General features: G+C 40.1%; 1 protein-coding gene across 1 annotated transcript in view; it reads right to left on the bottom strand.

Moving 5' to 3' along the window:
• LOC107293883 overlaps positions 1–14,393 on the bottom strand; it is a 95,749-nt gene that overhangs the window by 43,920 nt on the left and 37,436 nt on the right. The window contains exon 8 of the mRNA XM_029285483.1: positions 13,333–14,347. Coding sequence (XP_029141316.1) covers positions 13,333–14,347 — 1,015 coding nt within the window. The remainder of the gene's footprint in view (positions 1–13,332; positions 14,348–14,393) is intronic.

The raw sequence follows: 14,393 nt of genomic DNA, 5'->3' as shown, positions 1-14,393 counted from the left end.
ATTTTCTGAGATTGTGGATTTGGGGTTTTCATGAGCTGTAAGCCATAATCATCACAGTTATGACACATCACGGCTTGAACTATCTTGCTTTGCATGTAATGAGTCTATCTCATATATTAGGTTCACCTTTTAAGTTGCATTACTGAAATAAATGAACTTTTGCACGATATTCTAATTTTTCGAGTTTCACCTGTATATGGAGAGAGAGAGAGAGTAATTATTCTATTTATATTACTCTCTATATCTATATTACTCTCTATCTCAGTGGTTCCCAACCTTTTCTATACCCCGCACCCCAGAATGCTTCTGATATATTCTTGCACCCCTTACAAATGTTTGAAATAATGAATTGTGCATGTACAGCATAATTTTGAAACTTCTAAAACCAGGTTTTCGCACCCCCTGGAATATTGTCTTGCACTCCCAGAGGGTGCAAGCACCCTTGGTTGGGAACCCATGCTGTATCTCTACCTATCTAGGGAGGTATATTGTCTCCATGTAGCAAAAATCAATCATGTAACTAAGTTCCTTATTAAAATAATCAATCCCATGGATTACTACCCTTTCTTCTCCTACATATGGGGACCAATGACACAACAATGAATCTGAAAACAATAAGAAGAGATTACGAACAGCTTGGGAAGAAAATTAAAGAATTAGGAGCAGAAGTGGTGTTTTCATCTATGCTTCCAACAAAAGACCAACATCCAATGAGGGAGCAGAGTATTTTAGAAATGAATTACTGGCTTAAAACTAGCGTTGTCCACAGGACTTCAGCTTCCTAGACCATAGTTTGCATTTCTTACATGAAGGGCTACTGGCAAGGGATGGAGTAAACTTCACAAAAACTGGAAAGAATATATTTGGAAAACGACTGGCTCATCTTTCACAAGGGCTTTAAACTAAAATTGAGGGGGGGGGACTTTTAGAACCTACTTTTATGTCAAAAGATAACCAATCACATAAGAAGGTAGGGAGTAAAGAGTAAAGAGAAAGAAGAAATAAAAAAAGAAAAACATAATGAAGTTGAGAGTGATGGAAAGGATGTAAATCCCAGTTACAAAGTAGGAGATATAAGAAACATACCCAAGACCCATAAAGGACTGAAATGCCTATACACTAACACTCAAGTTTAGAAAACAAAAAAGGTGAACTTGAAGCATTAGTACACAAAGGCTAGCTATTTAAGCTAGCAGGACTGGCCTAAGGGTTATCTTAATTTTGGTTTTAAAATAATTTTAATAAGAAAAGGCCAATAATTAATATTCTATTTTAATTACATTTTAAATTAGCATTTTTGTATTACGTACTGTTTTAAATGGCTGTAAGCCGCCCTGAGTCCGTTTGGAGAAGGGCGGGGTAGAAATTTAATAAAATCAAAATCAAAAAATCAAATGACATAGTTGCCATTACTGAAACGGTGGGATGAAACTCATGACTGGAAAGATGGAAGGATACAAACTGTTCCAAAAGAAACAGATCAAACAAAAGAGGAGGTGTTGTTGCATTATATAAAAAAGATCACTACATTTCTATAGAAATACACAAAACCAAGGATGAAAATCCATATGGGACAATATAAAAGGGGAAAAAATTACATTGCTATAGGCCACCCAACCAAACAGAAGAAATAGATGAACTCTTTACTAATCAGTTAACAAACGTATGTAGGAAACATACCACAGTAGTAATGGGAAACTTTAACTTCCCTGATATGAACTGGGGGACAAAATCTGCAGCAAGTGGGAGATCGAACAGATTTCTAACCAACTTAGCTGACAACTTCGTCATTCAAAAGGAGAGAACTAGAGGAGAAGCTATACTGGACCTAATTCTTACTAATAGAGAAGAAGTGGTAGAGGGAGTTGAAATTGCCAGAACCTTGGGCGAGAGTGACCATGTCATATTTAAATTCAATATAATGCAAACACAAGCAATAGAATATAATCCAACTAAAGCAGGGGTGTCAAACTCACGTCGCATGATGTTTCGCAATGTATTGTGACTTTTTTGCCATTGCCGGCATTGGGGTGGGGTGCGGTTTCTCTATGATGCATCCGGCCCGTGGGCCAGCAGCTTGACACCCCTGAATTAGAGTCTTAAACTTTAAAAGAGCTGATTTTAACAAACTCAGAGACAGCCTAAGAAAAATACCATGGATGCAAATCCAAAAGAGGAAAACAACTCAAGAAGCATGGGAAACTCTGAAAAATATGATCATAAAAGCCCAGTCCAACACAATATCACTGAAAAAGAAGAAATCCAAGAAGAAATGGTTGCACAAAAATCTTTCTGATAAAGTGAAAGACAAAAAGGATAAGTGCAAAAAAATGGAAAGACGGATACATAACTAAGGCAGAATATCAGCAAATAGCTCGAATCTGCAAAGGTGAAGTCAGGAAAGCAAATGCTCAGAATGAACAAAGACTTGAAACAAAAGTCAAAGATAATAAAAAAAGTTTCTTTCAACATATAAATAACAAGAAAAAAGTCAAGGAATCAGTTGGTCCACTAAAGAGAGAAAATGTCAAGGAAGTAACAGGCAGTAGAGAGAAAAGCGAGCCGCTTAACTCCATCTTTGCATCAGTCTTCACGCAAAATGAAATTATAGCCCAACCTATAACTGTAAGACAGACTAGAAATAAAAACTAAAATAAGCAAGAAAATGGTAAGAGAACACCTGTCTAATCTTGATAAATATAAATCACTGGGACCTGATGGATTACATCCCAGAGTTCTGAAGGAGCTGGCAGATATTATTTCAGAATCATTGTACCTTATATTTAAAATATCCTGGAACACTGGGTAGTGCAAATGGGTGTGGAGCCTTCTTGGAACTGCTGAACTCCCTCTCCGTTGAGCCCTCAAAATTGAACAGCCCTCTCTCAACAGAGAGGGAGGAAAAGCACATCATCTATCTTTAGTCTACAATACAATCATTTCAGCAGTTCCAAGAAGGCTCCACACCCATTTGCACTACCCAAGTGACCCTGAGGACCCTGAGGACACAGATAAATCTCCAAGTGGCCTCAATGACTCTCTAAAAGAATGCAAATGACCAGCTGTCTGCAAGGAATATAAATCCTTCCATTCCCCACCATCCAGTGAGAGCTGAAGAAGCTTCTTGGACAAGCAAAACGTCTTTAAAAAAAACAAGAAGAAAGTCCTGTTGCCTTTTGAACAAGCACCTTTGGGACTACAGACCAATCAGCAAAACATCAATACCTGGGAAGATGCTGGATAAAAATAATCAAAAAACAGATCTGTGAATATCTAGAAAAAAAGTTATAACTAGTAGCCAGCACAGGTTTGTTAAAAAAAAGATCATGCCAAACCACTCTTATTTCATTCTTTGACAGAGTGACTAAATTAATAGATCAGCAAAATGTTGTGGACATAGCATACTTAGACTTCAGCAAGGCATTCAGCAAAGTAGACCACAACCTACTTCTTGGTAAACTACAAAACTGTGGGAAAGCACAGGGATATCCTCAATGAAAACCTGTTTCACAGCACTCAGGACCTAAGAGTGGGCTAATGATTCACTTTCCAACATTACACCGATCCTAAGCACACAGCCAAAACAACACAGGAGTGGCGTAGGAACAACTCTGTGAATCTCCCAGAGTGGCCCAGCCAGAGCTCTGACTTGAACCCTATTGAATATCTCTGGAGGGACCTGGCAATGGCTGTCTACTGATGGTCGCCTAAGCTTGAAAGAATTTGCAAGGAAGAATGGCAGAAAATCCCCAGGTGTGTAAATGTGCTTCAACAAAATACTGAGTGAAAGGTCCGAATATTTATGTCAATGTGATATTTCAGTTTTTAAATAAATTTACAGACATTTCTAAAATTCTCTTTTCACTTGTGTCATCATGGGAGTACTGACTGTAGATTAATGAGAAAAAAAAATGAATTTCAACAACTAGAATCAGGCTGCAGCATAACAAATTTGACAAAAGTGAAAACTTTCTGAATGCACTGCATTTGTGTGCCTATTGACACAGAAATCCACACCTAAGAATTCATTTATGCAAACAATTATGTGTATTTCAGTGTGCAAAATGCCCCAGAAGTGCATTTTGCCCATAAAACTCCTCGCTTGTCAAGAATACAACGTGTCAATAAAATCACAACGAATGAAGTGTTACATAAAGGCTGAGGGAGATGGGCCGTTACAAAATATGAAATAGAAATAAATATTTTTTAGAAAAAAAATCTCCCAAATCTCCCAGCAGAAAATCACAGGCAGCCGTTTTAAATCGTGCAGCCACAGAGGAATAAAATTTAGGGAGGGAAGGAACGTGCAGCAGCAGCCGGTATCTTTCAGCCTCGTCCCTTTGCTGTTTCCTCACCGTGGAGGAAACCAAACAGCCCGACTTGCTCCCGGCTTCTCCTCCGACCTGCCCTCCACTCACCTCCCGGGAGCCGCTTCCACCCTCGAAACAGGGGAAGAGGCACCGCCGACGCCATCTTTCTCCCGTGGCTGAGCCGGAAAAGGAAGTTCCCTTGTTCTCCGCCTCCTCTCCTCCACATCCTCTCTAGTAATACAATACTCTATCGTTTCAATTCGTTCCAGCTCAGCCTTTCTCCCACCGGTACGAAATTAGCACTAACGATGCCGCTGCTGTATTCTCTGCTTTCTAGGCACGCGTATTCCCGAGTTGTAGAGCGCCATCTAGCGACATAAGGCTGAAAATCACGCTCGTCCTATCTCTACCCTCAAGCGTTGGCAAGATGTTTCCATTGATTCCGGGCTGTGATAAAATCAAAAAGAGCTTCAGGAAAGAATTAATTCAAGGGTGCGCATCTTTATGAAACCATGTTATTGTAAGTTCATTATTGTTATTTTCCCTCATAAAATATTTGTTTTTCAATTGAACTGTACAACTTTTAAGTTATATTAAAGGTGAAAAAATTCTGAGGTGATTTGTCTTGGTCTGATTTACTTACATCCCAACAACCTGGCATTTTACAAGAAGTGTGGAGACGTTCTCTATGCCCTGTATATCTGGGGATAAGATGATATACTGTAGATGCAAATAGAAATATACATGCCTACGAATGTAAATATGTAAAATATCCATGTGTATTTTAGCCTGAAAACTGTCCCAAAATTGTTATTGTCAAACAATTCTGAGGTAATTTTAGAGATGTGGGGGCTTTAACTGATGAAATGATACCTAAAGTCTCTGCAAGATTGAAGCACCAGTTTTGCCCGTGGTGGAAGCCCTCGGCTCCAAATAAGGGCAGAAAATAATATCGACAATCCCTCTGGTGACATTTCCATTCAATGTAGGTATTGGTCATCACCTTTAAAAGCAATTTATTTTAGCAATAGCTATTAGACTTATATACCACACTTCAGAGCTTTAAAGCACTCTCGGTTTACAGTGTCAGAATATGCCCCCCCCCCAATAATGGTTACTTGATCAAAATTTGGATGCTTGGCAAGAGGGGGGATTTGCACATGGGTCACTCATGCCTTTGTCACCACCTATTTGGATCGCTACACTGGGCCACCTGTAAGACGCTAAGAAAAAGACATAGGCATGTCTTGAGCAGAAGTTTGAAGCTGCAGGACACAGCTTGACAAACTCTGTGAGTTTATTGCTTTTTATATTCTTGTTACATACACCAGCTTAACCATTAGATGCTGACAAAGGTTTCTTCACTGGAAAATTTCTTCATGTAAGCAACTATTTCCTAGTAACACATTACATGGTCAAAGACCAGGTCAAAGAACAAATACAGGGGGATGAAAGGAGAAGGAACTAACAAAGACAGAAAAAGATAGGAAGGAACTAAGCATATTATCTGTTTAGGTAGATGAGGCATTAAGTCAAAAGGGGATGACCTTCTGGCTGCTTCACTGGGACAAAGGGTATCAAAAGGTTATGAGGTTTGTGTGTGGGGGGGGAAAGCACGGCAGTTTGCTGCGCGTGCGTTTTCCCCCTACTCCAGAATGCAGCAGCCCAGACACCAATGAAGGCCCATAGGTTGGCCATTTAAAATCTCGGTGGTGTGAGATGCAATGGATTCATTTCTTTAAGGTGCAATTCAACATGCTGGTCATCACCTTTAAAGCTACTTCTTTATTATAGCAATAGCACTTACAATCATGTACCACCCCAAAGTGTTTTATAGCCCTCTTGGTTTACAGCAGTGGTTCTCAACCTATGGGTCGCGACCCCATTTGGGGTCGATCGACCATTTCACAGGGGTCGCCAAGCAAGGCTGTCCGCCATTTTTTTCCCCTTTTCCGGCTGGTGCCTTACCTCCCTTGAGCTGGGCCAGCTGGTGGTCGGCCTGCTCCGTCTCTGCCGCTTGCCAGCTACGCCTCGGCCGGCGCAGGGGGTGGAACCACGCATGCCCGGCGCTCCCGGGCAGGAAAAGTTCTCGACTTATGACCAGTTGGGTAGTCCTCGACTTACGACCGGTTTAGTCCTCGACTTACGACCGGTTGGGGGTCACGGCATTAAAAAGGTTGAGAACCACTGGTTTAGAGTCACCATATTGTTCCCAACAATCTGGGTTCTCATTTTACTGAACTCAGAAGGATGGAAGGCTGAGTCAACCTTGAACCCCTTCAGGATTGAATTCCAGGCTACAGGCAGAGTCAGCTGGCAATACTGCCTTCTAACCACTGAAATACCAGGGCACCTGTCATTATTGCCCCACCTTTATTATTTTTGTATCTATCTGTTCTACCAGGTCAGATAGGGTGGGCACGCTCCTAGCCCCTTTTTTAAAATATTGCCATTGAAAAGGTGCTGGGAAGTGAGCCTTTTCCGTTGCAGACCCTGCCCTATGTTTGGTTGTTTTGATTTATTGACCAAAGGAAAACAACCTGAAAATTTCATTGTAGTTCCATCTGCAGCACTTGCCACAGTGGAACAAATTAATGACATCTTGAATACTCAATTTGTGGACAGAATTCCACATAAAAATTGTCAGTTAACACTTTTGATTTTTCCTACTAGTAAATTACCTACAGGAGTATTATCTGTGATAAAAGTACAAAAAATATATTGTATTGAATGACTTTATTTACCCCACACCCCATCCCAAAATGTTTTATTTTTTATCCAGGTGGTTGCTGAAATAATAACCTTAGGATGTACACGAGCTTGCCATCAAAATGGAACTGATTTAATTAATATTGTTTTTTCTATTCCAAAATCTGATTTTCAATTTTATTTTCAGGATAACTTATCTCTTCAGTATATAGGCTGTATTTCATATCATCTGCCTAAAGATCCTTGACTTGCTTGTTTAATGATTTTTTCTTTCCTGTCCGCCCACTGATTTCTCCTTCTCCCTTGCCACAAGCTCCTACTGTCTTTTCCAATGGAGGGAGAACGAGAGGAGCAATTGCTTACAAGGATCCTCATGATGTTACCTAAAAAGTGTCCTACACTGCAATACAATCCTCACCACAATGCTCAGAATTAGCTGCTGCTATCTTGGCTTTTCACACCTTTTCTCAACAGTCTTTTAACTTACTCTCTGACTTTCATTATGTGTGCCAACTTATTTTTAATCTTCCAGGTGCTTACATCACGCCCAGGATTGACCCAAATCTTATGACTTTGTTTTTCCCTTGACACCAGCTGTTACAAAACTGAAAGCATTTACATTTTATTTCTCATATACGCAGTCACTCCTCCCTTCCTGGGCCAAATTTTTTTTTTATGTCTTCCTAATCCCCATGTTTTTGCCTCTAATCAACTATGGCAAATGGATGTTATCCATGTTCCCTCTTTGGCTTCCTGGAAATGTATTCATTGATCTATTGATACCTATTCAGGAACAATTTGGGCCACTCCTCAACAAGGAGAAACAGTTGCACATGTTGTTTTTCATCTTTTTTCGGCCATTACAGCCTTGGGAAAGCCCTCTTCTTTAAAAACTGATAATGGGCCAGCCTATTCTTCAGTGGTCTTTTTGCAATTTTGCACAAACTGGAATATTGTTTTTACTCATGGCCTTCCCTATAATTCCACGGGTCAAGCCATCGTGGAATGTGCTAATCGGTCCTTTAAGGACTGCCTTCACAAACAAATAAAAAAGGACGGATCTAGAGTCCCCAACTTGTCATGGGTAACACAACAGATTAAAAAAGTATTATTTACATTACACCAATTGAATATTTCCATTCAAAATTTGACTGCTTATCAGAGACACTTTCAACAGAAAACAAGCTTGCCTCCCCCTCTGGTATATTATCGGGCTTTACCTGACAAAACATGGTTGGGACCGGTCCCTCTGATCACTTGGGGGCGGGGCTGTGCCACTGTGTTTACTCCCACAGGACCTTTGTGGATTCCAGCACGTTGTGTTCGCCCGGCCAAGGATGTCGTGGCACCAGTCCCTGGATCCAGCCCCAAAAATGGCCAAGATGACTCTACAGATGGCACAGCGACCAATCCGATCCCGACATGCCAGTCGGCCAGTGACATGGGGAGATGTGAAGAACTTGACCGCCAAAGCACAGGCAATGTTGCAGCAGCAACAAGTAGAGCAAACCCCAGAGAACCTTTGCGCTGCCATTTTTGCGGTTTTAACTGCAAATTCCTTAGCCATCATTTGTTTGTGTCTAATCGTTAACATCTGCCCTTTGACAACAGCAACTGTTATCCCACCCAAACAATCATTCGAGCAACGAATGAAGCACAATCTATGGGTGCAGCTGGCTAACATCACACACAATGATGTCTTTTGCTTATCTGAAGCATATGACATGGAAAATTTGCTTTCTACATGTTTAGTCCATTTGCACCCCTTCTGCAGTAATTCAAAACTTTACTGGCTTGAGCAGAATTTTATTCAATGGGAACTTTAACTATAAAGCTATATCTAGCTGGGGGATTACTGCTTACTATCCACCCCAACGCTATTGCTTTGCACACCCCGGTGGTAGCTATCCCTGCAAATATAACATGTGCAAAAATAGTTAATTGTACTTCTTCAAGTAAAAAACCTGTCACCGCATTAGCTCACCTGTTTTAAACTGCACAGCTTTTGAAGAGACTTCCTTTCATTTTGGACTTGTTTGGCTACTGCAAGGATGGTTTTTTACATGTGGTCAAGAAACTTTTAATTATATTCCTGCTAATATTAGTGAAGCGCAATGTTGCCTCAGCCGGCTGATTCGTTTTGCTTTCCAAACAACAAGTTCACTCGAGCCGTTCTCGGCGTGGGGTCACGCTAGACAGCACTTGTGACTCTGAGACAGCCTTACTTAATAAAGCAGAATATGTAGCATTGGCTATATCTCTAGTAGGTGTACCAGGACTTGCTGTTCGTGCTCACCTCAACATTAATGCTATTGCATGCAATTTAGCAAAAACAATTAATGCTACTTCTTCAGCTATTTCAGCAATCAACCATGAACTATAAGATTTGAGAAAGGCTATTTTGCAAAATCGTGCTGCAATTGATTATTTGCTTCTGCGCCAGCATTTGGGTTGTGAAAGTTTTGAGGGAATGTGTTGTTTCAATATTTCTGATAATTCACGAACCATTCAGCACCAAATTGATATTTTACACAATTTGGCCTCTGATTTGAAAATGGATACTTTAGGATCTTGGTGGGAAAGCCTTTGGGCTTGGTTGCCCACAGGATTACTGGGAAATATTCTACGTTATTCGGTCATAACTTGTGCTATTTTGGTTGGTGGATGCTGTTTTATGCAATGTATTCCTTCATTTTGCAATATATGTATCAGAGCTTTTAACTCCAAATCCTCTCTCACATTGCCTCAGGGACAGGTTTTGGCCCTGTATGAGAACTTCCGGTGGCGAGGCTTCGCCGAAAGAGGCTTTTTTCTTAGCCTCCTGCCCGGGACTGCGTCAAAGCTGTCAAAACAGCGCGGATCAGCTGTTTTGTGGCTCGGAACTTTCTCCCCGGACGAAGGGGAGAAAGTGAGTTCGGTCTGGATAGGGGTTGAGTTCCCTAGTCCCCTCAGGAACGATCCTGGGGGGATGAAGGTGATGAACTCCCCCGGAGTCCGGACCTCCCTCCACAGCTCGGAGTGCCTTCGCTTCTCGGAGCGAAGCTAGACGTCGCCGCCACTGCTGCTACTTTGTATCTACTTGTGAGTAACTTTTGAACAGACGGAACCAGACAGGGGATTTCTGCTTTAGTTAAATTGTGACTTTAACTCAAAGATTCTACTGGGATTTTTGTTATTTGCTATAAGTGAAAGTGATAAGAAAATGGCCGCAGAAGCGCTGCTTCTTTGTAACAAAAGGAAAACTTTCACTTTGTTTCCGGTTGTGGAATGATACATTTTAAAGGATCTTAAAGAATTTTTTTTTTCTTTTTTAAGTCAAGCTCTTTTAACTTGATATTTGCTGTTGTGAGTTTTAAAAATAATTTGGCAGAATGGCTTCAAAACGTACTGGTGTTTCTGCATTGCCTAAAACAGCTATTTCTTCTCCTGTTGTGCAAATTCAACAACAAAAACCTAGATCTCCCCCACCATCACCTCCTCCTTCCATTACACTTAAAGATCTACAAGAGGCTTTAGCTAAGTCCTCATTGCAGACTGTGAAACAAACAGAAGAACTTCTTGATAAGAAAAATCAGGAACTTTGTGAAAATATATCACACATTTTTCAAGGACTAGCAGTTCATATTGATCGTATAGAAGGACGGGTGGATGAATTAGTGGAGAAAATGGAAGGAACAGAGGACAGACTTGAGAAAGTAGAAGAAGGCGTGGAAATTCTTCAAAGTGATATGATAATGTCACAATTTAGAGAAATGGAATTTGCTCTAAGGATAAGAGGCCTTAAGGAGGATTTACAAGAGAAACTTAAGGAGGAAGTTGTTACAGCTTTGGCCCTGGCTTTGGATTGCAACCCAGAAGTGATCTGTGGAGAAATAGAAATTTTTTTTAGAGTAAACTCCTGGGTTGCACGTCAGAGAAATATACCTAGAGATGTGGTTGTTTACTTTACCACAAGAGTACGTCGTAATGAAATTATACAGCTTTTTTACCAGCAGAAATTTCAAATTGCTGCACAAGATATTATACTCTTAAAAGAAATACTTTCTAAGATCTTAAGAAGAAGAAAGGATTTTACTTTTTTGGCTCAGGAGTTAAAGAAGCGGCAGATGCCTTTTAGATGGGAGATTCCTTTGGGCATTGTGGTAAATTATGCGGGGACCAGATATAGATTAAATTCTGTTCAAAAAGCTAAAGATTTTTATTTGTCGGTCCTGAAAGCTGATTTATCACCATCATCGACATCTAAACCACAGGAAGATCTGATGGAGCAACTTGTGGTGGAACTGCCTGGGGCCATGTTACTATCTGCAGGAGATCCTCAGAATCAACAAAAGTTGGGAGTGAACGTAAAGGAGCAAAGAATGACCCGTGCTGCCTATAGGCGTAAAGAGAGAGAGCAACAACAAAAACAAACTGTATCTATAACATATTCACCACTTCGGAGCCAGTGGGAGGGGCGAGGCCAAAGAGATCTGTAATGACAGACTTGCAGGGAATGCTTAATAAGCTTCACAAGCCAAAGGATGGTTAAGTTGATGATGCTGAACGTGAATGGTTTGATTTTGCCATGGAAAAGGAAGAAATTATTTTAATATTTGAAATAATATAAAAAGGATTATCTTGTAAGGAATTTATAGTACTTTGAAAGATTCAAAATATTTGATAAACTTAAGATTGGGATTTTATCTTATTTTTTTTTCAGCTTTGAAGGGTCTATATGTACTATATCAGCAACAACAATAAAAATAATTTTATAGGTTTTTGCATATGTTTGGAGATTGGAATGCTGCTGTTGATCTAATGAAGGATAAGAAGATTTTTTTTTAAAGTATTGACTTGAGAGTGAAGAAAGTTAAGGAAAACTTAAATGTAAAATTTAAGAAAGAATTTATATAAGATGCTTGATAGATATTTAGATCTTTAAAAATTGTTTTGTATAGTTTAAATGTTGTAGGTAGATAGATTATACTCAGAGAAAGTATGGAATGAATAAATATATAGTTTTTGAGTAGATATATTGTTTTTACTTATTGTCTTATTAGAGTTAAAGTATGTAAATACTGATTGTATTATGTTTAGTTAAATTGTAATTTAGATATGGATTGGGATGTGTTTTAATCCTGTATTTGTTCCGGGAAGTCCAGGGAGGGAAGGGGATTAGGGGACAGAAATTATAAAAATTGATGTATTTATATGTTATAGGTAAATAATTATTAGATTGAAAAGAGGAGATGCTCTGCTGGTACCCCAAACTGCACTCGATGAGGTGGTTAAGAAGGGAGAAGGGATGTAGGAGGTGGAAAGGAGGAAGGAGGAGAGGTTGTGGGTTTAGAGGGAGGAGGGAAAGGAAAGTGGATGAGGGTGGAGGCAAGGCGGGGACTGCCGAGCGTTTCCAAAAATGTATTGACTTAGATTATCTTTTTTCTGCTTGTGTATGTAAATGCATCATATTGGTATTTGTTCTTTAATTATAAAAATTAATAAAAATTTTATTTAAAAAAAAAAAAGTTTTGGCCCTGTATAAACAACTGCAAGGATGCTCCTCTCCTGATTATAATCCTTTTATTAACCCCTCTTATGACGATATTTCGTCTAACAAAACAAAAAAGAGATGTAAAGGGGGGGGCGGGTGGAGGCCGTGAGCAGAACGCTGCCCTTCTGACGCCTGTGTGCCTTCTCTCTCTCCTTATCTCTTTTTCTCTGCATTACCATGGCAATGTGGGAAACTACCCAGGCTAATGCAATGACCTTGCCTGCCTAATATCAGCTAGCCTACAACAACAGGATGCTACAGCCAATTGCCCCGTTTTGGGCCTCTGGCTTTCTATCCTTAAGCATTGGTATGGAGCTTAACCAATGAAATGCTATTGCTATGCTAATGCCATGTTAAACTTTTCCTGCCTGTAAAACTCTATATAAGAATAAAAGCTGCGACGTTGAGCAGCCATATTTGCACCCTGCAATGACTGAGCACTGATTACTACAAAAATGCATAAAAATATTTCTATTTATATCCCGCTTTATTATATATACAAGTACTTCAAGTCAGCAAACATAGAGCAAACATAGCAAAAATAGAGAGCCAAGCTCCTTTTCTTTGGCTCAGCAATTCCCCTCAACTCCGTGAAAGGAAACAACTGCACTGGGCAAGAGAAAGGAAGCTCAGATCTCCTCCCTCATTTTTGATACTAAGACATGTTTGATTAAAAAGAATAAGGCAAAAAATTAAATGCTTAGTTTCTCAGCTCAGCTTTCAATGAGTGACGAGAAATGAAGTTCAAGATACCTCTACAGAGATCAAATTTCGCCTCATGTGGAATTTCTTGTGTTTGACAAGGGAGGAATTCCGTGTGAAACACTTTCCGCAATCTGGGCATTTGAATGGTTTCTCCCCTGTGTGTAACCTTACATGATTGATAAGGCTAGACCTACTACTGAAATCTTTCCCACAATCCGGACACTCATACGGCTTCTCTCCTGTGTGAGTCCTCCAATGTATCACCAAACTGGAATTCCTTACGAAACGTTTCCCACACTCAAGACACTCATATGGTTTCTCTCCTGTGTGAGTCCTCTGGTGTATCACAAGGTATGAATTTCGAATGAAACTTTTCCCACAAAACAGACACTTATATGGTTTGTCTCTTGTGTGAGTCCTCTGGTGTTTCACCAGGTACGAATTCCGAATGAAACTTTTCCCACAATCCAGACAGTCATATGGTTTTTCTCCTGTGTGAGTCCTCTGGTGTATAATGAAGTCCAGATTTTGAATAAAACTTTTCCCACATTCCAGACACTCATATCTATTTTCTCCTGTGTGAGTCCTCTGGTGTTTCACCAGGTAGGAATTCTGACTGAAATTTTCCCCACAATATGAACACTGATATGGTTTTTCTCCTGTGTGAGTTCTCTGGTGTATCATCAGGTTAGAATTCTGACTGAAACTTTTCCCACAATACAGACAGTCATATGGTTTCTCTCCCGTGTGAGTTCTCTGGTGTATCACCAGCTTGGAATTCCGAGTGAAACGTTTCCCACAATCTGGACATTCATATACTTTCTCTCCTCTGTGAGTCTTCTGGTGTATCATCAAGTCGCACTTTCGAATGAAAGTTTTTCTACATTCCAGACACTCATATGGGATTTCTCCTGTGTTAGTCTTCTGGTGTTGCACTAGGTACGAATTCCGAATGAAACGTTTCCCACAAAACAGACACTCATACGGTTTTTCTCCTGTGTGAATTCTCTGGTGTACCACCAGGTTGAAATTCCGAGAGAAACCTTTCCCACAATCACGACACTTATATGGTTTCTCTCCTGTGTGAGTCCTTTGGTGAGTCACCAGGAGAGAATTCTGCTTGAAACTTTTCTCAC

This window comes from Protobothrops mucrosquamatus, unplaced genomic scaffold (genome assembly GCF_001527695.2).
Source record: "Protobothrops mucrosquamatus isolate PMUCROS unplaced genomic scaffold, P.Mucros_1.0 scaffold1758, whole genome shotgun sequence".
NCBI classification, from domain to species: Eukaryota; Metazoa; Chordata; class Lepidosauria; order Squamata; family Viperidae; genus Protobothrops; species Protobothrops mucrosquamatus.
Note: the sequence above shows the minus strand (reverse complement) of the source record. Positions and strands in the feature narration are given on the sequence as shown.